At 37.7% G+C, this 23,134-nt stretch overlaps 3 protein-coding genes across 4 annotated transcripts; 2 read left to right on the top strand and 1 right to left on the bottom strand.

Moving 5' to 3' along the window:
• The first annotated feature begins 1,390 nt into the window (after window positions 1-1,390).
• Window positions 1,391-20,082, top strand: LOC115778751 (complement factor H-related protein 1-like). Its single transcript, XM_030727051.1, has 7 exons — window positions 1,391-1,611; window positions 2,993-3,187; window positions 3,308-3,487; window positions 6,006-6,191; window positions 7,196-7,375; window positions 17,476-17,655; window positions 19,754-20,082. Exons 1-7 carry the CDS (start codon window positions 1,542-1,544, stop codon window positions 19,951-19,953), a joined length of 1,191 nt encoding a protein of 396 aa, XP_030582911.1. The 5' UTR covers window positions 1,391-1,541; the 3' UTR covers window positions 19,954-20,082.
• LOC115778754 (uncharacterized) lies at window positions 10,402-12,757 on the bottom strand. The gene is made up of 4 exons (XM_030727054.1): window positions 12,484-12,757; window positions 12,125-12,229; window positions 11,508-11,715; window positions 10,402-11,365 (listed from the first exon to the last, which is right to left on the bottom strand). Exons 1-4 carry the CDS (start codon window positions 12,654-12,656, stop codon window positions 10,901-10,903), a joined length of 951 nt encoding a protein of 316 aa, XP_030582914.1. The 5' UTR covers window positions 12,657-12,757; the 3' UTR covers window positions 10,402-10,900.
• On the top strand, window positions 12,646-16,174 carry LOC115778755 (uncharacterized). 2 transcript variants are annotated; one of them, XM_030727055.1, is made up of 6 exons: window positions 12,646-12,772; window positions 12,902-13,179; window positions 13,659-13,780; window positions 14,317-14,460; window positions 15,173-15,319; window positions 15,558-16,174. In XM_030727055.1, exons 3-6 carry the CDS (start codon window positions 13,663-13,665, stop codon window positions 15,878-15,880), a joined length of 732 nt encoding a protein of 243 aa, XP_030582915.1. In that variant the 5' UTR covers window positions 12,646-12,772; window positions 12,902-13,179; window positions 13,659-13,662; the 3' UTR covers window positions 15,881-16,174. The 2 variants fall into 2 exon arrangements, with proteins under 2 accessions (XP_030582915.1, XP_030582916.1); XM_030727056.1 differs by lacking the exon at window positions 12,646-12,772 and having other exon boundaries at window positions 12,867-13,179.
• Window positions 20,083-23,134: the final 3,052 nt, after the last annotated feature.

The following is a 23,134-nucleotide window of genomic DNA, read 5'->3' as shown; positions in this document are numbered from 1 at the left end:
CATTACCTACTAATATGGATCTCATTTTCTTAATAAAATAAAAATCATATTTTTAAAAGCCAATAAAATAAATTCCTCTTTGTTTGGTGTCTATTGCAGTGTAGTACTGGCAACTTTAAAGCAGTCAAGTTGTCTATTCTATTCATTGGAATGCATAAGATTTTATGCAGTTTTAAACTTCTGCTCTGTTCCATCTTATGAAGATTTATGATTTATAATAAATTGTACTTTATTACATTAATCTGGGAGATCTGGAGTTGCTTTTCAGATTTAGATTTGCTATATCAGATGAACTGTGATGCAGCAAATAATTTATTAATTTTAATAATATTTGCGTGGTATCGTTACTTGGTTAGTATTTCAGTCTAAGAAATTTCCCCATTGATTACATAATTTAATATGAAGAAGTGCTGAGGACCTAAAGCGCTCACATCATTTAAAAGTTCACAAACTAAATTCAACAAAAAAGAAGAAAACTGTATTTCTGTATTTCTTTTACCTGTCCTATTGATGATGTGGCCTATGAATTTTATGATGCCAGTATACATAATGTCATATATAATAATTCATTAACTACAGGGTCCTTTTTTGTCAGTCGGGTGGTGTAGGGTGGAGGTCTCAGGGAAGAGGTGGGTCGCCCTGGGGTCAATTAGCCCATGGAAAAGAAGATTAAAATCTCTGTAGATGTTAAAATTACATTTTATCATTAGCATTTGTGTGATGAATTAAGTTAAAAAAAAAATGGTTTGGATCTTCATTAGACTGAGATACTCATCTGTAAAGTTATTATTGGCATACAAAACAAATCTACTGTCTGGAACTGGCTTTTCATTAAACAGTGATTTGGCTCACTAAAAAGAGACGGGCTGCAAAAAACTTTACAAACTCAACTGTAAGAATATGAAAGAGTGCTAACTAAACTAGGACTAACTAGGAAAGCTGTGCATTTTGGTGACTATGGATAACGTTCCAGAAAATGAAACACACACACACACACACACACACACACACACACACACACACACACACACACATTTAAGTAATGGTTCCTCTGACAACTCCCTCAGATCTGACCCACAGACACACCATGTGCTTTTAAACTCAAAAATTGTTACTGAGAAATTTTTCAAAGTTTCTTTTCTTTAAGATCTTAAAACCTCTCGATCGTCTTCTCCTTTATAAATGATATAATGATCATGTATTTACATCCATGTGTGCCTAAGAACAATGAACTTTTGACAAAGGTTGTGTGGGTGTATCTTTGTCTGACCCTGTCCTCTGACCAGTAAAGATTGATCTTGACTGGAAATGACATGAGCTGCCTGAACAAACATGTAAATAAATGACAGGAGGAAAAAGGTAAACAAGTCAGGTACACTAAACCCTGCAGAATTGTGCACCATTGTGTGTGTGTGTGTGGTGACAGGGGGAAGTGCCAGTGTCCCTGAGACAGTCTCACTGTGTTTATATATTCATGTGGTAAAAGAGTTGATTCTATATGAATGTAGGAGTAAATAAGTTGAAATTCCAGGATTTTTACGATGACACTCTTTCACCTTCTTTGGCTTTTTCTCCTGTGGCTGAATCCAAATGAGTCGTTACAACAGAGCGGTAAGAAAGTCTGATTACCAGCTTCTGTCTTGATCACAGTTTGTAACAACATGAGAGATTTTTCAACAATGTATTAAAATGAGCCTTTTAATTAGTCAGTGACATATTTTTTCATATACTTAGACCATATGAATGAAAATCATACAGAACTATGAATTTTTTTCTAACACAAATAACAGTTATTGATTAATCAGCATCAATCGTCAGCAGAGTGATTTGTCTTCTGTTCAGTCTGATATGTCTGTGGTCATTAGCAGAAGTAAAGTTCCTTGGTGAATTACTTGACATGCATTCTGCATTTCCTCCCAAATTTTATCATTATTTTATTATTTCAGTGTAGTGGTTTACACAGTCACATAACAAGCGAAAGCTCCACGGTTTGAGGAGGAGACACAAATCCCTTTTTTTGTTTGTTTGCGTCACAAAGAGCAAAAATCTGCCAAATCAAGCATGCTGTGGAAGGCCACTGATCATAAGCGAGCAGCCTTTCACAAAATTGTTATTGGAAAGATGAATTAAGTCATCAAATGTCATCACATAGATTCTTGTTTTAATGATTGTGTTTAATGTTCATGATTATTGAGAAAGGACGATGCATATTAATTAACATCGGTACTTAAATTCATTATGAGCTAAAACAGTTGTATCATAACGAGTTGGAGAACCAAGCAGAAAAAACTTAAAGACAAATTCATAAGAAAAGCAATACAGTGCCTTAAAATCTTTGCAGACTTGGATATTGGAATGATTTTGGAAAATATTTGGCTTTGCTGTTGACGTTTATGACTGATTGACTGACTAATGTTTAGCAGCAGTTAATCTGACACCCAACAAAAGTCAGTTACAGGCGCTTAGTAAGGACTCAAAGCAGATGATTTGAGCTATGTACTTGATTATGTCAAATTTTTTCTTTCAAAAGGTAATTCAACTGACAGTGTCTGGCATTTTTGTTCCTTGTAGTAAAATTTAGACCAAAATACAGATTCAAATAATTATTCATTTGTATGTAAAATGGGCTGATCTGTACTCAAACTGAAAAAAATCTTCTTGAAATATTTGCCTTTTGGTTAAAGGTTTGCACCACTGTCACATTTGTCCATTAAGTATGGCTATACAGGCAGCAGGCTGTTAATTCAGCCTAACACAAAGACTAGAAAAATATCAGTGACAAACAAAGTTGTTCCTATGTGGACAAAACGTAAAACTGGAACACATTTCCCCACACCTGCCTGTGAAGGTAAGTATGACCAGATTTGCATCCAGTTTATACATTAAATGCTAATGACTAGTGAGAACTGGTGCTGGATGTCTGGATGTCATGGTACTGCTCTGTCTTGGTACAACACACTAACTAATGTGCTTCATTTCCCAACAAATGCAGAAGTAAAATGTGAGCTGACGCTGCCACCAGCCACAGGAACCTTATACGAACCTGCTAATAGAAATAGCTTTTCACCTGGTGAAAAGCTAAGAGTGACATGTGGGGACAGATACTGGATTTTGGACAGTCGTGGCCTCTCAGCTGAGACTACTTGCAAAAGGGACGGAGAGTGGACTTTCAGACCAGTGTGTCAAGGTATAAAACTACAAGAGCTTTAGACACATATTCTAAGGTCACTGTTCTTTGCTTTGTTGTGGTTCAATAACACATGAAGATGACTTTCATGAAGATTATCAAGTCTTTCTAACTTTCTAGAGGTTACATGCAGCCGTCCTAGAGACACATTTTTGTCGTACTGGGGTGCCGCCTTATCTCAGCGAGACAAAATGGGTGACAGTGTCATATATGGATGTAAAACCGGTTACAAGAGAACAGATGTTGGCGTCTGGGCCACGTGCACCAGAGAGGGATGGGAACCTAATCCACTTTGTCAAGGTGAAGTTTGCCTTGTTTTTCTTCTAATTCTGGTTTGATTTCTTTAATTTTATTCCATATTTCAGAAAACAGGAAAGAAACATCTTCTGAGCCTCAAAAGCTGCTACCAAAGAAAATCATTCATTCATACCGTAAGAAAGTGGGAGCCAGCAATATGAATATTAGAGACTGGTCTGTATGATAATTCATATGTGAGAGAAAATGGCACAATTATTCTTTTCTTTTTGTGTATTTGTGTACTAACCAACAACAAGAGTGCACAAATAGTCATTAGATACTATTTTGTGTAGTTTTCAAGTAACATTTTTTTCAAGTAATATTTCATTGCATGTTGAATCCATAACTGAACATTTTTCTTTTCCTTTAACTGAACATAATTCAAATTTAAAATACAGAAGTGTTTTGAGAGGGGAATAATCTCTGGGCTCAAAGACCGGATTCACAGGTTGAGGAAGGCAGAAAGAGCACGGAAGCTGAGGAAGGAGAGGGGGGCCAGAAGAGCCAAGCTTGTTAAGGACAGGTCACACTACTATAGGCCAAATATTTTACTCCACTTTAGACAATACTTTAGATCCACTCCAAACACCCACTCCAGTCCACGTCACAATGGTGATAACAACCTTTTTGACCAGCTAGGAGGTGGAGACAACCCCTCCTGGCCCTTAACTATGGGTCTGATAACTGTTGATAATGTGCATTTAATGGACTGATGAGCTCCTCAAATTTTACACCCTCTGGACACGTTCATGGCAAAAATATACATGCACCTGAAAACTGCTATATAATCATCATACATCAATTTTTTTTTGTTTTTTTTAATATAAATCACAACAACTTCAGACCTACTCAAAAATACCAAACAATCATTTTCAGGGTTTGAACCCTTTAAATGCCAGTTTTATTATGTGAATGAATGTGGGGGTTTTTTGCCAAAAAAACATAAAAAATTGATTATTTTTCATATAACAAATAATGAATGGATGGCACATTGGTAGTGATTACAGCCTTGGATATGTCAAAGATGAGCAACAAAATTTTTTTATTGCATCACTGTTTTTTCTATAGTGCCAGATACTCCCCCTGGACACCTTCATGGCAAAAATGTACACGGACAAAAACAGCCATAAAATCCTCATACGTTAATACTTTTTTAAACTTTTTTTCATGAATCAATTAATCAGCTTCAGACCTACTCAAAAATACCAAACATTAAATAATTTTCAGCATTTTAACCCTTTAAATGCCAGTTTATAGGTTTTTAGGTGCATGTATATTCTTGCCACGAAGGTGTCCAGAGGGTGCAAAATGCACCACGAGAGTATGAATGACATGTAAGAGTAAAAGACATTAGATTTCAAAAATTTAATGAAAAAGAAGATTTCCAAAAATCATGCCACTAGCTGCAACACAGTCAAAATGATCACAAATGAAAAAAATAAGTTGAAAAAAATGTACAAAAATGCCCAAGGAGGGTATGAGGGTTAATATCAGATAACATTACACAGTCTGTTCAGTAGTATTAAAGATATTTCAGCCTAGTCCAAAGTAATGAACCAGCAGATGAAGAATGCTAAGTAGAAGATAAAAATACATTTGGAATTGAAAATTTGCTACATAATATCCTACAATCAGTGCATTCAGACAGTGCGCCTCTTCTGCTGCTTATTCTCATGATTTAAATGGACCAACTTGTAATCTCATCCTCTCTAGAGGAACAAGAGTGTGGAGAACCTCTTGTGATTCCTAATGGGGAAGGGACACTTCAGAGTTTTCATGGACAATCCCAAAAGTGAATATTAATTACTTGCAAAGAAGGATAATCTCCTGAGATTGAGGAATTAACTTGTCATGAGGGACAATGAGATTTGGCTGGACGATCACTCGATGAAATCTGTAGACGTGAGCAAAGGCATAGGAATGAGTTTACTATTGGGGAAGGACATATCGGAAACCTGACAGATCCGTAAATACTCTGAGCAAAGCATTAAAAAATGCTTTGTTTTTTATGCTTAGCCACAAACTGCCTGCAAACTGACTTCTTGTCCAGTAAATATTGGACGAGTGACCATCCCAGGATTAAGATGACTGAAAAAGATTTGGTTTCTATATATGAAAGTAAACTGACAACAAGACGTTATAAACAACCATATTCATGGCAACATTCACGGGTGATCGTTTTACCTCATTCATACGAGTTTCTGACTCCTGCCGCTGTCTCCGCCTCCCAAATACAGAGCCGTTCAGAGGGGGGCGGGGGGAGCGCAGTGACATGACGCTCTCTTGCGCCTTCAAAATAAAAGCACGCGAGTTAAAGATTTCAAAATCAAGTATTTTTCTCCTCCGCGGTGTAATTTTTGGGTGAGACAAATGCGCCTCTCTCCAATATTGGGGAGGGCGTGTCCCCCCCGGGTCCTACGTCTATGGACGTGAGTCACCTCAACCATTATTTTTGACACAGGTGTTCATAAAAAGGTTGCAGGGTGTAAATTAATACTGTACATGTTCTTGTGTCTTGCAGCTAATGCTGATATCTGCAGCCCTCCACTCAAAGTTGAGAATGCTGTTGTTACAACTCCTTATCAGCAGGAGTACCCATCTGGCTCTACAGTAACTTATCAGTGCTTTGATAAGTACACAATGGAGGGAAATGCTACAATTGAATGCACAGCCGGAGAATGGGAGGAGCTCAACATTAAGTGCATACGTACGTACATGAAAAAAGAAAAGTCACATTGTTGCTCTGAATGAGCTTTACAACTTAAAATCAAATGTTAAACACCCTGCTGCCTTTATTGGTAGAAAGAATGGGAAAACATTATCATTGCCATTCTTGGTATTTCTTCAGATTTCATCTAAATTACTGTAACTTAGTCCGAATTTTAACTTCAAACTACAAAGAGGATTAGACATTAGACTTTAGTTTTATGAAGCAAAATAATTTAAGTACCCTAAAATTAGAATGCGACGAGATCAGCAGTTTTCTTGTATAAATCTATCAATTTATCAAGAAAAGTAGAGTCCATGCACCAGCAAAAGCTCCTGAATGATTTTTAATACAATATGTAACATTTTAAGCACAGCTGTCCTTCCTCAGACATAGAGGACATTACAGGGAACACGATGTATACACACGCCCACATCTAATTGTGGACTTCAATGGAACTTAACTTGGGTGTAAACTAAATAAACAAAGCTGGAAGGACTAATTTCAGGAATATCATTTGCAAAGTTGCATTTTAACAAACCACAAGACTTCTGAAATTAGGTCCTTTGGACAGACCAAACACAAACCAAAACCAATCACATCATATCAGCACAAACACATAGCCACTGTTAAACACGGTGCTGAAGCTTTGATGATTTGAACAACTGACAAAAATCATCCAGTGGGCTGATCAGCCTGTCTGAATTCAGAATTTGTAGTTTGCACAACAGGCCTCAGAGCACAGCTGAGGATTATCTAAAAATCTGTTTCTAGCTGGACATATTACGGCTCTATAGATCAGCCAGGCTTCAACTAAGCTAATAACTGGCTTAGTCGAGGAAATGCTAATTAATGTGTGTGGAAGTTATTTGTTGTTGTTTCTATGCCAAAGGAAGTCCGTGATGTGCAGCATATGACAAATGTTTCACCTGAAATTCAAAATAGCACATGACAGTAGACTGAACATGTAATTATCGTGACAAAATCATGCCTAATTTTTGCAGTTGCCCAGGGTTGTGAGAGGTCACCACATATTTCAGATGGACAGATCATTGGAAGAGAAATATCACAATACAACCATAATGAAACGGTTGAATATGTCTGTCACAGTGGCTACATTATGGAGGGTGAGCCATTCAAAACATGCATCAATGGTGAATGGATTGGAGAGATGAGATGCCGCCGTAAGTTACAGTTCTGTTGATATTTTTCATTTTGGATTCTGCATTTTTAAAATAATGTTGGTTTCAGTTTTTGGATTTTGTGTTCAGTAAATTATACAGGCTGGAGCCTATCACAGCTTACATAGGGTGAGAGGCAGGGTGCACCCTGTACAGGTCGCCAGCCTGTTGCAGGTTGTGAATTGTCACCTATAAAAACCTGTTGAAATGCCAAGTGCTGAGTCCTGAATAATGATTTACAATTATCGCATTTGGCAAAGCTATAGGGAGAAATTTTCCTAGGTTGTGAGAAAGTTTGCTTTTCATTTTGGTCATTATTTCCAAGTTCAAAATCATGGCTGAACTATATTTAATGTTGTGTGTGGTTCAAATCTAGTTCAACATTATAAATATAATTACTTACAAAAACACACACACAAATATGGGACGTGGGAGCCAAAGCAAAAGCAAACAAAAAGAGGACCACGAATAAATCAGAGAGAGCAGGCTGATGAAGATGACAGGAATAGAATAAAATAGAACTCCTGTTCAGTGCCATGCTGTAGAAAGTCACACTTTCTAAAATATAAAATAGAGCTTTTTAAAATATACAGAGAAATAAAATAGAATGAATAAAAATATACAGTGTAAAAATAAGTGTGATAATGAAGATGGAGGTGATTGTACTTGGTGAATGAATATTGTACTAGTGAATAATTACTGGATATTGCACATTATAGGACTGATTGTTCAGTATGAATAATATAATATTGCACAGAGATGTGGGTATTGCACAGTTACAGTGGGTGAGTGTGTGAGTTCAGGGTGGTGATTGCTGTGGTGAAGAAACTGTTCTTGAGTCTGTTTGTTCTGGCTTGACTACCTTCTGAAGTCTCCCCATCTGCCTCAGTGCAGCTGCCGTACCATACTGTGATACAGTACGTCAGCGGGCTCTCAATGGATGAGCGGTAGAAGGTCAGCAGCAGGTTTGAGTCGAAGTTGTTCTTCCTGAGGACCCTCAGGAAGTGAAGTCGCTGCTGAGCCTTCTTGATAACAGCTGTGATGTTATCTGACCAAGAGAGATCAGCAGAGATGAGGACATCAAGAAACCTGAATGTGTGGACCCTCTCCACATGCTCGCCATTGATGTAGCGAGGGGCTGGGTCAGTCCTGTGCTTCCTGAAGTCGATGATGATCTCTTTGGTTTTCATGGTGTTCAGTGCCAGGTTGTTCTCTGAACGCCAGGCTGTTAACTTCAGGACCTCCTATCTGTAGGCTGCCTCATCTCCCCTTGAGATGAGTCCGACCACTGTTGTGTCATCAGCAAATTTGACAATAAGGTTGTTATTGTGGGCCGGACTGCAGTCATGAGTGTAGAGGCAGTACACAGGGAGCTCAGTACACAGCCCTGTGTGGAGCCAGTGCTCAGTGTGCAGGTGGAGGAGAGAGTCTCACAGTCTAGGGCTGGTTGGTTATGAAGTCTTTTATGTAGGAACATATGAGAGGGGGGAGGCCTAGGATGTACAGTTTAGGTAGTGAGAATGTCCGGGATGATTGTGTTGAAGGCTGAGCTGCAGCTTATCTGGGTTTATTCTGTACCTGCCAACATGAGTGACATGGAGGATAGTGGAGCAGGGGACTACAACACGCTATGGTGGAGGTGTCAGCACCTGATGAGCACACGGGCACCAAAGACGACAACTTCAAAGCAGATTTTATTTCACCAACATAATGAATGAAATAAATTATTATTCATTGTTTTTCATAATAATAATAATAATAGGATTCTGAATGGGTCAGAGGTGGGTGATGGCAGTAGATCAATAGATGAACAAAGCAGAAAATTGCAGCAACTTCTTCACAACACCTCCCCTTAAAAATGTTTCGCAAGGAGGGAAAAGTACAGCGTTCAATCATGAGCATGAGATCTAGGCAACATAGTTTTTTATAGATTACAGTTAATGAATCATTCAGTGTTATCATAACCACTTTCCGAGCATAGCAGGAAGGCAAATATCAATAGGACTGTTACAACTGATAACAGTCATTCGGTGGGCTGCTCGGCCTGTTTGAATTCAGAATTTGCGTAGCACTTTCTATTACAGCTCGGTAATAATGTGGTAATAAGGGGGTAATAATGGGGTAACAAGCTGGAAACAAAAGGTAATAATGGGGAAATTTAACGGTTATTGCCATCCAATTATCAAGGTAATTACCAGCTAATATCAAGTAATACTGCTGGTAACAACAGCGGTTACAATTGAGTAATATTCCACTGAAATTTATGTAAATGGATCGTAAGGCCCCCAAAACTGATGGTAATGCTGTGGAAACAGAGATATGCCCATGAGGCTAAACCCTTTAGTAATAGTAGCTTAAAAATGTGGTAAAAATATTGTATGGAGATAGCAATAAGGAAGTAATGTTTATGCATTTAACTTTTCATAATTTTTAATAAATTGTAATAAACGCAAAATTATGAAGTAATATTGGCTAATGTTTTAACATAATAGGATGGTATTACCATGTTATAAGGCTTGAATTAATTATACCTTAGGTTCTCAGCATTCTGCTTTGCTTAATAGCCTAAATATTATGCTTAATGCTTTGGCTTATTAAATGGAAATATTTATGGTAATTTCTTTGTAATAAGCAGGAATCAAGGCTGCAAAATGCAAAACCGACTGTTTCTATGCAATAACCTATTTAAGTAAACTACAACAAGTGTGAGCATTATCTGGAAATAATGGTGGTAGGTTCTGTGTAATAAGCAGGAATCAGGGCTGCAAAATGCAAAACCGACTGTTTCTATGTAATAACCTATTAAAGCAAACTACAAGAAGTGTGAGCATTATCTGGAAATAATGGTGGTAGGTTCTGTGTAATAAGCAAGAATCAGGCTTGTAAACTGACTGTATTTATTGCCAAGTTAATCACTGAATAAAACAAAAGTCAAGAGTTCTGATGATGAACTGGAAACACATGGAAAATGCTAAACTACCTGTTGGAAAAACATTAAGTATTAGATTTAAAAAAATAAACATGCATAAAACACTCATTAAAAGCTCGCTGGAAAATAACTGCATTGTATTTGTTTGAGGATCACAATATTAAGCATAGCTAAGAGGTCTATTTAAAATAGTTTTTGAAATTGCATAGGAGTGTAGAAGATCCTCTGTCACAGCACATTTTATATCTGGATGACAATGGAATACATATTTTAAATGTCCAATACACAAAAACAAAATGCCATCCATCTATGCATTTTTTCCAGGGGAGCTGGACCCTGTCTCAGCTGTCATTTGCGGGAGATGGGCTACACATTGGACAGGTCACCAGTCTGTCATCGGGCTAATGCCGAGACGAACTATTCACATTTACAACTAGGGTCAATTTACACAGTCAGACCTAGAGCTAATTTAGAATCACCAATTTATCTAACCCCATGCATGACTGTGGGAGGAAGCCAGAGTAGCCAGAGAGAGCCCACACAGATCTGGAGATAACATACAAACTCCATGCAAAAAGGCTCCAGCCACAGGGGTGATGTTATTGTACTGGATGTATGGCTCTTATATCCTTGAAAAGGCAACCAAGGGGTCCATTTCTGTGTTGTCTACCCAGCCAGTAGTTCCACTCAATAAAATGTAGGATCTCTCTCAGTGACTTCTCAGTCATGTTGCCTCTGAAACAGTACACCTCTTGCTTAAAGGTTCTCCAGGACCTTTCTATATGCTGGGTATGTGCTCCTGTAGCAGGGTGAACAAAAAACCTCTGGTGATTGACTTGGTAGTGTATATACCCATGTTGCCTCAGTCTGCAGTAGGAACGCCAAGAGTCACTCAAAATTGTACTTGCAGGTCTAACATATCGCTGTATAATAGGAAGTAGTCTTTCAGAATTTCGTCTGCGAACAAATTTCAACACAGGCCTCCTTCTCCGTTGATTGACTTCCAACAATCCAAAAACCCAGCCTCTCCTGCGCCAAGTAGCACCAAATCGCCCGCGTGCATACTGACAAATTAGAAGTTTTTGGAAAGAGGACAGTGTTAAGGCATGATTTATTTGCAGTTGTCTGAACAACAATTTCATAGATACAGATGTACCTATCACCATTATTCACCAATTAATATCTTAAATAAATTCATATCTTTACCTTTCTCTTGTGACAAAACTTGCTCTCATCAATGACAACAAAACCATGTCTTCCACCTATTCTCATTTTCCCCCTCCTCTTCAGGTGCTTAACTGCTTGCACACACACCCTCCTTAGTGTCTTGGACATCTTGGACAAAGTGCGGCTGCTTCCACAGACTCCCTCTTCAATTAAGTCCACTTGCCTCAGTCTTAGCCCTTGTGCAAACCTGCAGCAATGTAGTAAACCTATATGAATAATGTTAATGTGATATTATCACAGTTTATTACTGACTTCTTAATCATGTAAAAGGTGTTACTGTTATGTCACATGTATGAAATTATTATAAAATAATAATGTGGTAGAATAGAAGGGATATTACTAAAGGTGGTTCTACACACTACTTAATCATGGGGTGTACTTAGTTAGTACTTAATTTTCATATACTGCTTCTTCATTTTTGCGTAGCTTTTATTAAACAAATAATGAAATGTTGTTGCTGCTCATTCAAGGTTGCATTTACCTAATTTTACAACAGTTTGTGTTTAATATTATGCTATGAGTCAAAATAGTTTACTACATGCAGTACATATGTACTTACTGTTTATCATGACTATATGTATGTCTGTGTAACAAACCTATGCATGAACATCATCCAAGAAGTCAAGGAGGAGCGAGAGCCTGAGAAAATAGACCCATCTCTTATGGATTTGGACATGAATCTATTATGTCTTCGACACACCCTTTGAACAAAATATGCCATTTGGTAAAACATAATGAATACATGAATTAATACATTAAATATCAATAAACAACAATAATAATATTTAAAATTTTTGTGACTGTGCTGATTAGCTGGTGGTATTTTACAAAATGTCTTACTAAAGTACTTTCAAAGTACTCTCCAAATGCAAATAACTAACCTAGAAATGTGTAATTCAGACATATGGAAGACATAGGTCAAATTTAAGAAATTTATAGGAAATCAAGAACTTACCAGCGATATCCATCTCTTGTGTTGCCACCTTTTCTCATTTTCATTTTTCTTTCACACAGAGAGCATCTCTTCTTTTTTGAGAGTAATTTCAGTTTTTGAAGCCATTTTATAAGTACAAGCTTCTTCTTATTTCCCCTTTGTGTTATGTTTAATAATTTTTCAGCGGTGTTCATGTTGAATGGACTGCAAGTCGAGTATGAATCACATACTGGCGCCAGATAGTAAAGCAGCTGTCTGGTCCGTCAGTTAATGGTCCCCCATTCACTCTGCTTCCACGGCAGTAAGAAAAGTAAATAAAAATAATAAATAACTTCATTCTTTAAGTGCAAAAAGCAAAAAAAAAAAAGTTCACATTATTTGGATTTATTGTCAATTTAGATTCAGTTAAGTGGGACAATGTACCCTGTTTTCGTTACAGCCGTAGGAGTGCCTGTGCATCACTTTAAATCTTCCCCCTCCAAACTAAGCTCTGCTGGAAAGAACCGGCTGCCAGTAGGTGGCAGACTGCGTTCTGGTGGGAATATGCGCATTTTCTTTTATCTCTGGAGGAGAGAGAAAGAAGAAGTTGGCGCCAACAGCCACACTTTGCCTCCTTTTTTGGCGTACCTCGCAGTTCCAAGCTGGCAAAAACCACTGGATTACAAGAGTGTCTTTGGAATAAAATCGCCATACTTTCTACTGTTGTAAGGTTGCAAGGTAAGAACATGAATTCTTAATATTACAGAAAATTATGCGCATTTTTGTCTTTTTTTGATAACATGCTGTGATGTTTCGGGGTTGGCACATTTTATTATATATATATATATATATATATATATATATATATATATATATATATATATATATATATATATATATACATACAACAAAGGAACTAGTTTGTGTCAGTCTGAATCACTGTGTGGTTTATTTTGATCCTGATATTTGATGTTTTGAGGTTTGTCAAAAAATACTTGATATTGGACCATTGTGTATATGTGTAGACCCAGAGGGTTATTGGTTTATAGTCAGGTGTATTTCCTGTATCCTTATTTAAAAAAAAAAAAAAAAGTTAAATTCTGCACTTTGTATTTGCTTAACTATATTACTGGCTCATTATTAACGATAGCCATTAAATATTCCAAAGTTACCAGTAAACCATTGAATGTTTCCAATACAATATTCTAACATTTCAGAGCCATGCCTTTAAGAAGAAGGTACAACACAGCCAACCAGGTACATCCATCTGTGAGTGCTGATGGCAGTGCTGGATCTGCACAGGTGGAACAACTTGACAATGTAGAGGGTAAAGGAGAAAGTAAGTATACAATCTTATCCACAAGCATTAATTGACTACACTCATGTAGGCTTTTTCAGTATGACACCTTTAATGCACCAGTATTTATAAATCACTACCCCCTAATTCTATACTCCTCTCAAACTTCCTACAGTTCACTATTAAGTCTTCAAAAATACAGGGGGAAAATACCTATCATTACTCATTTTTGTAAGCGCAAACTGTCATATATGTTAAAAAGCATTCTGTTGTAGAATTTGACTGTATTCACAAGTAAAGTTTGAAGCAAAAGTTAGTATTTATTGGCAGCCATAGACTGAAACGTAACATATTTTAGAATCTGCTAATAACACAACAGTGAAGACACCGAAATAATTTAATTGTTGTAGAAGAAGAACATTATGGAAAAGAGAAACTCAAACAAAAAACCCAACAATGTTGCCATACATTGTATAATACAATTAAAACATCAAAATTGATTCCTTGGTTTTCATTGTATCTAAACATGTCCTTTTTCTTTTGTTTTGTGATGATATATATTTTTTTTACCATTATAGCACCAGGAACTCCATCTACGTTGGCTCCAACTGCTACAGCAATAATTCAGCAGCTAAGAGACAAAATTACTGTCCTTGAAGATGAAAGAAATTTCCTCAGAGAACAGCTGAAAAAAGCACTGGATAACATCCCTACTACTTCAGGTGAAACACAGAAATTGTGATCTGCTTTGATTGATTGATAATTTAAAAATGCAATATGGCTTTTATATATATATATATATATATATATATATATATATATATATATATATATATATATATATATATATATATATATATATATATATAAAAACAGAGGACACCTACAATCTATAGCCTCATCCATTTTTTTAGAGTTTATAATCTAACCTGTTGAAGAACTTCAACTGTCAGTCATCTTCCATCAGTCCGGTCAATGAAAAAAATGGTTTGTTTTTAGAGTCGTGGCCAAAGGCTTCAGCAGTTGCAACACTAAGAAAGCAAAATTTATTTGCCAGTAACAGTTTTTGAAAAATATGAATTGCTTGCGAGTTAGCACTCTGTGTTGACCCTGCGACAGGCTAGCGACCTGTACAGGGTGTACCCTGCCTCTTGCCCTATGTCAGCTGGGAGAGGCTCCAGCCCCCCCGTGACCCTGAAAAGGATAAGCGGAAGAGAATGGATGGATGGATGGACGGACGAATTGTTTGTGATAGATTTTCACTGTGTCATAGACACATTTATAAATAATTTAATATAAACATGTAAAAGTAGATGGATACAAAACTTTGTGCCATTGTCACAACTTTTGATCACAACTGTATACTCCACTTGTCTCTTTTTCACAGTACACTTTATTTTATTTTTTTATTTATTTTTTTTTTACAATTCTCAGCAAAACGACATCATTCCCCCTCAAGTTCCAGTTCCTCAGATTCATCAGCCTCAGACTCTGAGTCGTCTTCTTCACCGAGTGACGGGAAAAAGAGCAAGAAGGCCAAGAAGAAGAAGAAGAAGAAAGTGTCACAGTTTGGCAAAAGAAGTATGTTATGTAGCAGTTAACATTGTTTTTTTACATTTTTTTTTAGAAAATGTCAGATTTGCTGACACAGTCATATAGCTATGTGTCACAGTGAGTTCTGTCTTGTATGACTGCTCAGTTGTGTGATTTAACATTTTAGGTATTAAGAGTGTAAATATTGGAAACAATTCAACACATATATACTTACTTGTTCATGCCTCTGGATGTGTTGTGATTGTTTTGTTCTTGGCTTTTACAGTGAAACACCCAGAAGATGTCAAACACAGGTATATGTTTGTTCTTAAAACATTCAAGAAAACACACAGCCTGAACCGAAGTTGTGAAAAACTCAACGTGGATCGAAACACTATTGCCTACACAGCCGTCATTGCTGAAGTCCTTTTGGTAGCGGACAGCGAGGAGAAATGTAGGGTTCCACCCTTTACTGGCGGCTCACTCCTTAAGTATGCAAAAGAGGTGAAGGTTTTCCTTGATGATGAGCCAGAGTTAAGAGCAAGAATAGACAAAAAGAAAAAAGAGAGAGAGTTGTTGCCCATCTCTTACAAAATCAAAGGGAATTAGGAAGTTCTTCTTGCTTTTTTCTATTTTTTTGTCACAACCTTTTGAGAAAATGTTTGCAGTTTTAACATGAATAGTTTAGTTAATGAGAAGTCTGTTTTTTCCAGCTATTTCCAGGATTGGATGATGTTTTATTAATTTCTTTGTGATAACTATTCATGTGTGATAAGTTTTTCTTTGAATATTACCCATAAGAAGTGAAACCATAGGGTTGTTTTATTGATTTACTTTGTTTTATTTTTTCGCATGTCTTTGTGTTGTTGATGTTGGTTGTTTGTTTGTTATTTTCATTTTGTAAATCCTGATCTCATATCTTAGAATAGAATATTTCTTTATTTACTTATGTTCAGGCATTGATCAAGTTATCATTTTTATAAGGTTGCTTCAAGTTTATCCATGTTGTGTTAAACAGACATTGCTTTGTTCTTTAAGGAAAATGACAATAAAACTGCAAGTTCATGAAGGAATTTGGTCAGCATTTTTAGTTTAGTATATGTAAACAAGCAGAAATTTCTTCTTGTAATCTGATGGTTTTTGCAGTTATTGCTATAGAACCTACCACCATTATTTCCAGATAATGCTCACACTTCTTGTAGTTTGCTTTAATAGGTTATTACATAGAAACAGTCGGTTTTGCATTTTGCAGCCCTGATTCCTGCTTATTACAAAGAAATTACCATAAATATTTCCATTTAATAAGCCAAAGCATTAAGCATAATATTTAGGCTATTAAGCAAAGCAGAATGCTGAGAACCTAAGGTATAATTAATTCAAGCCTTATAACATGGTAATACCATCCTATTATGTTAAAACATTAGCCAATATTACTTCATAATTTTGCGTTTATTACAATTTATTAAAAATTATGAAAAGTTAAATGCATAAACATTACTTCCTTATTGCTATCTCCATACAATATTTTTACCACATTTTTAAGCTACTATTACTAAAGGGTTTAGCCTTATGGGCATATCTCTGTTTCCACAGCATTACCATCAGTTTTGGGGGCCTTACGATCCATTTACATAAATTTCAGTGGAATATTACTCAATTGTAACCGCTGTTGTTACCAGCAGTATTACTTGATATTAGCTGGTAATTACCTTGATAATTGGATGGCAATAACCGTTAAATTTCCTCATTATTACCTTCTGTTTCCAGCTTTTTCGCTGTTGTTACTAGTGGTATTACTTGGATATTAGCTGGTAATTACCTTGGTAATTGGATGATATGTCCTGTATATTACCCCATTATTACCTTTTGTTTCCAGCTTGTTACCCCATTATTACCCCCTTATTACCACATTATTACCGAGCTGTAATAGAAAGTGCTACCAGAATTGGTAGTTTGCATAACATCCCTCACATGCACACCTGAGGATAATCTAAAAATGTATTTCTAGGAATAATGCTAATTTGGGTGTATGAAACTTGTTTGGATTCCATGAGAGGGTATGATGTGCAAGCCCAAGCTTACAGGTACATGATGAATATTTCACCTGAAATGTAAAATGATGTTTGACAGTAGATGTAAAATGTGATTATTGTGACAGAATAATGCCTAAACTTATTTTTTCTCTGTTACTCACATGTTTGTAGCTGTCCAGGGTTGTGGAAGACCACCATATCTTTCAGATGGAGACACTAAAACCACTACTGGGATCCGGTACCAGCATAATGACAGGGTTGAATATGTCTGTCAGGCATACTACGTCATGGAGGGGGGACCATTCAAAACCTGTATTGATGGTGAATGGACTGGAGAGATTAGATGCCTTCGTAAGTTCCAGTTAAAAATAATTGTGGTTTTCATTTTTGAATTTTGTGTACTGCAGAAGTATGATCAATTTTATACATTATCTGTGGTCTTTAAGCCCAGCTACAAAAAAATAACTTATAGTAAATTCAACACTAAAACAAAACACAGAAAATGGACTTGTAAAGTAAGTAGAGATGTGACAAAACAGACATATTAATAGCACATCTGTAGAAAATAACAAAATTCTCTTGTTGCTCCATCCACCACCGTTTGTTTTGCACAACAATAATCTACAGTAAAATTACAGAAGTTAAAATAAAATATGCAGAACCATTAACAGTCTGATACAATATTAGGCAGCTTGCTGAAGGCTAATGGCAGCTGTCCTGCTTTATATGGTAGTGATACCTGCAGCAAGCAGGGGTGAGTCAAGAAGGGGACAAGGGGAGTCTCTGGGGTGAGGTGTTCTGGGCACATCCTACTGAGAGGAGGCTCCAGAGCAGGCCTAGGATATGCTGGAGATATTATTTCTCTCAGCTGGTCTGGAAACGCCTCAGTGTTCCCCTGTATAAACTGGAGGAGGTGGAGAAGGAGGTCTGGGTTTCTCTGCTTAGGCTGCTACCGACACAACAGCCAGATAAGCAGAAGAAAATGGATGGTAGAGACCCACAAAAGGCAGCAGCTGCTGGAGTGAAGGCCTGGGAGAGCATCTCAAGGGAGGAAATGACTTCTAGACTTCATAAAATCATTGTCTGCAAATGTTAATTAAAATATGTTAGTTTGTCCAATTATTTGTGAGCCTCTCAAGATGGGGAACGACATATAAAAATGCCTGTTATTCACAGTTAATGTGGTACTTTTGTTAAACGTCTTGAATTAGTTCTTGATGGTTGCATTTCAGTCTTGATTGTTGTGGTGTATGCTGCAAAAATGTAGAAAAAAATTGTCCAAAAACATGTGGACCTATTTGGTCATTTGTCATTCCTGTTTGCAAAGGCCAGAAGCCTTTACTGTGAAGCAGAATTTGGGACTTAATAAGAAACTTAAGCCTGGATTTTCTTCCCATGGTATTGCAGTAACATATGCTGTGTACCAAAACCACTTTGAAGCATGTTGTGTTTGACATAAGAAAAATGTAAAAAAAAAATCAGTTCTTCTGGAACATCCTTTTGCCCTCAGTGTGGAGAGTAGGTCTGAAATGTTTTGAATACCATCCTTCATCTCATTCCATGACAAGCATCACTAAGAAATTCTTGGGAGCATTTTTATTCCTTGCTTTTGTTTTGTTGACTTAAAGAAATATTTAACGATGAACATGTTGCACTTTGTAGTGCAGGGCTCTGCTCTCGTGTTCTTAATCTGGACTAAGACTAATCTGGACTAATAATGAATTAGTGGGTCTCCAGTGTTTCAGAAAATCAGACTGTGGCTTTAGTGAACAATAAAGTTTTCATACGACTTCTAAAATAGGCAAGCTGCCATTGGAGGGACATTGGAACTGGTTAATGAAATATCTGCCACAAAAACCTGTTAAAATCCCAGATGCTGATTCTTGAGTAATGAGTTGCAGTTGTCACATTTGGTGAAGATGTATGTGAAGAACGTTTTTAGGTCATTGTGAGAAAGCATGTTTTTAATTTGGGTCTTTATTTCAAAGTTAAACGACCACACCTGAACTATTTCTAATGCTGTCTGCAGTTCAAATGTGAGAACTGACTCAGCCAGTAGACTGAATTAAAACCTTTGGGACACACCTCATTTAAAACTGGCAGCTAATAAAGGAAATTCATACTGAAAGCAAGTTATAAAATCAAATCACAACTGATTCTTTAAAATCCACCCACATGTCCAGATTCCTGAAATAAAATGCTGCATGTTTATGTAACAAATAACTCAGCTCGAACAAGAAGAAAAAGAAATCTAGAGACAGCATGTGTAAGTAAAATTAGCAGTAAACATGATTAACTCAGAAGAGTAAATTTTGGCCTCATAACAATTATGAGGCAGGAGAAAACAAATGTTTCAAATCCCAGCCGCAGAGTCCTTCACAAAAACATGATCTGTTAATTCCTGTGTTTTACTAACATTAACAGACTATTTCTCTTTTATGTCTTACAGAACCCTGCACTGTGACTGAAGAGGAGCTGAACAGCCACAATATTCACTTCAAACATCTAAAAATGGATAACCCTGCTAAGATGTATTCAGCACATAATGATGTGATTGAGTTTGTGTGTACCAGAGGAAGACGTGTCGGTGCTGTGGGAATGCGTCAGAAGTGTGAACATGGTGTGATGGAGTTACCAACTTGTCAGTAAGGGTTTTTTGTTTTTTGTTTTTTTACTAGATTAGATAAAGATGAGTACACCAATGTGTCAGAATGAAGAATTAAATCAGTCAAGTACTAGTGCTGTTTGTGGTCATTTTAATAAAAGCATATATGCTGACTGAGCCTATTTTCTGCCTCTTCATGTTTTCTGAGTGGAATCTATCACACATAATTCCTGTGCCAAAAATTCAGAATAAAATGTGTTCTTATTTGTCCTGTGCTGAATACTTTCTGATTTATTAAAAAACAATTCTAAGAAATCAACTCAGCAACTGGATGGTGAATACAGATGACAGCAAGACATTCGTGTCACATTGGGAGCCTCAGCTAGGATCTGATTAGCTTTAGCTTTAGCTCCAATCTCATTGTACATCCTGTATAATGACAATAAAGGCATTCTATTCTATTCTTTGAAACTCTCCTGCTTGGTTCATCTACGATACTAGAGGAGAAAAATCATTTTTGGTGCACGCCACAAATTTGGATAAATTTCTGAGGGTTTCCTGCAGGGTTACGGTGTTTGATAGCAAGTCAGGCAAGTTCCTGAATTTCTATGCAAACTCTTTGTGTTATTTCTAGTACAGTTTCATGATTAGAACCTCAAACTCCTCAGTTGAGAGACTTTGGAAGGATGAACGCACCCCGAACTTCTCACACATTTTTCAGTGTCGAAAATCTTTCCTCTATGGATGAAGTTGCAGCATCAATAAGAGCACTGAGAAATGTCTTCTTCTAGCCTCTTCAGTTATCAAATGAGCTGTATAAAAACTGCACTTTGCTGATGCTTTTTGAATCGTAAAAACCATTGCTCTTTTTGTAACTGCTAAGACTTCTCTCTGGGTCGTTGTATGTCCAATCACTCAATTGAGACAAAACTTCCACCTGACATGACTCAGTCCTGACTGTGGCAACCATTAAAACCCCTGTGTAAAGCATGAATGCTGGGTGATGTAAAGTAGGCTGTGCCTTTAGCCATACACTGTGCTCATCTGGATACACTCATGAGAGGGCCCGCCTTCTCCAGCTCTCCTTGGACGTGATAGAGGCCTGGCTATCTGAAATCTTATCCTCTCCTCTCTCCCATCTGGGCCCCCTCTAGGCCCGGGCCGGGGCTGTGCTGCCCTCCCAGCCCCCCCAGAAGCTCCGCCCCTGGGTATGCTACTATTTAAAATCAGTTAACATACATTTATGTGCAAAATGCATGAGCCATGAGCTTATTTCTTTATATCTTGTTGGGAAATAGATGCAGTTGATGTAGCAGCCCCTTGGATGTATGAACCAGACGCGTAGAGCTTCAAACGGGTGTCGTTTATTTCTTCTCTTTTGGCAAGCACCAGACAGTGTTACTGTGACACCTTGACACCATGAAAACTACAGAACAAAAGCAGATGTAATTTCACATACAATTCTTATGAACATTATGTTTCAGTATTAATCACAACTCCAAATACAACCACATAAGTATTAACATCTCCTTTAAATAAACAAATTAAACTTTCAAACACATATTACCTTCAATCTTGACAAGTTGTGCTATTTACTCATATAAACAAATGAAAGGACACTTTTTCAGGTAAAACAAATAGCGTTTGTCATAGGACATACAATCAACATTTCTATACCTCATTCCGCTCTCCAAGGGCGCTAATCAAGTTTTAGACCCGAACCTCTTTGCTAGCGAGCTCTGCACTAAAGAGTGTGCGTTTCAGCGCAGTATTATTAGAAATGGGAAAAGAGCGAAACAGTAAAGACAATGCAGTAAATGACAATACAAGCTCGTGTCTTACAAACATCAACTTATAAACAATAAATACCACTTTGCTTTCTGCATCTTCCACCACATGTTATTCACACGTAGAGCCAAACCGGAAGCCAGCAGAAAAGAGCGCAACACAACGAGGAACACACCGTGTGCTGCGTGCACATAAGGCGCCACACATAAACACTCACTATAAAAGGAGAATATTCATTACATTTAGCAGGCATTTACAATTGAAACATGTACAAACGTGCATAGAAATACAGTATATAATAATGCAAAAACAGAGAAGCTTGAAAGTTGAAACTCTTATTTTTAAACACAACCTCAATTCTCTTTGGCAGCTTTCATATAATTTCTTTAAGGAGTCAGGAAAAGTTCTCCAGGCTTCATCAAAGCTTCTTTGAATGTTGGCTTCATTTTCCTCCATTTTCACTTTACAGATGGTATTGCATATTACTTTTCTACATTCATAATGCAATCAATTTTGAATAAGTTTTGAAATGCAGCCCCAAACATGACAGAGCCTCCACCATGTTTTACAGATGGCTGTAGACACTCACTGTTGTACCTCTTTCCTGATCACCTCTGTACATATTGATGACAATTTGAATTTGCCACTGAATTTTCAGTCCTGTGCTCAGTCCACTCCTGTAGGCCCACCACCCGCAGGAGGCGTCGTAGGGGTCGGGTGCAGTGTGTGTCGGGCGGTGGCCGAGGGCGGAGGCCCTGGCGGACCGATCCCCGGCTATCGAAACTGGCTATTGGGACATAGCCAGTGGGGAAGGAGCCTGAGCTAGTGTGTGAGGTTGAGAGATACCAGCTAGATATAGTTGGGCTCACCTCAACGCATGGCCTGGGCTCTGGAACCAGTCTCCTGGAGAAGGGCTGGACTCTGTTCCAGTCTGGAGTTGCCCTCGGTGAGAGGCGGCGAGCTGGGGTGGGCAGTCTTGTATCCCCCCGGCTTGCTGCCTGTACGTCGGAGTTTACACCAGTGGACGAGAGGGTAGTTTCCCTGCACCTTCGGGCTGGGGAACGGGTCCTGACTGTTGTTTGCACTTATGCGCCGAATGACAGTTCAGAGTACCCACCATTTTTGGAGTCGCTGGGCAGGGTGCTGGAGAGTGCTCCATCTGGTGATTCCATAGTCTTGCTGGGAGACTTCAACGCTCACGTGGGCAATGACAGTGAGACCTGGAGGGTCGTGATTGGGAGGAACGGCCTGCCCGATCTGAACCCGAATGGTGTTTTGTTATTGGACTTCTGTGCAAACCACAGTTTGTCCATAACGAACACCATGTTCAAACATAAGGATGTCCATAAGTGCACATGGCACCAGGACACCCTAGGTCGCAGGTCGATGATCGATTTTGTAATCGTATCATCAGATCTGCGGCCGTATGTTCTGGAC

Source organism: Archocentrus centrarchus, chromosome 4 (assembly GCF_007364275.1).
Source record: "Archocentrus centrarchus isolate MPI-CPG fArcCen1 chromosome 4, fArcCen1, whole genome shotgun sequence".
Taxonomy (NCBI): domain Eukaryota; kingdom Metazoa; phylum Chordata; class Actinopteri; order Cichliformes; family Cichlidae; genus Archocentrus; species Archocentrus centrarchus.
Note: the sequence above shows the minus strand (reverse complement) of the source record. Positions and strands in the feature narration are given on the sequence as shown.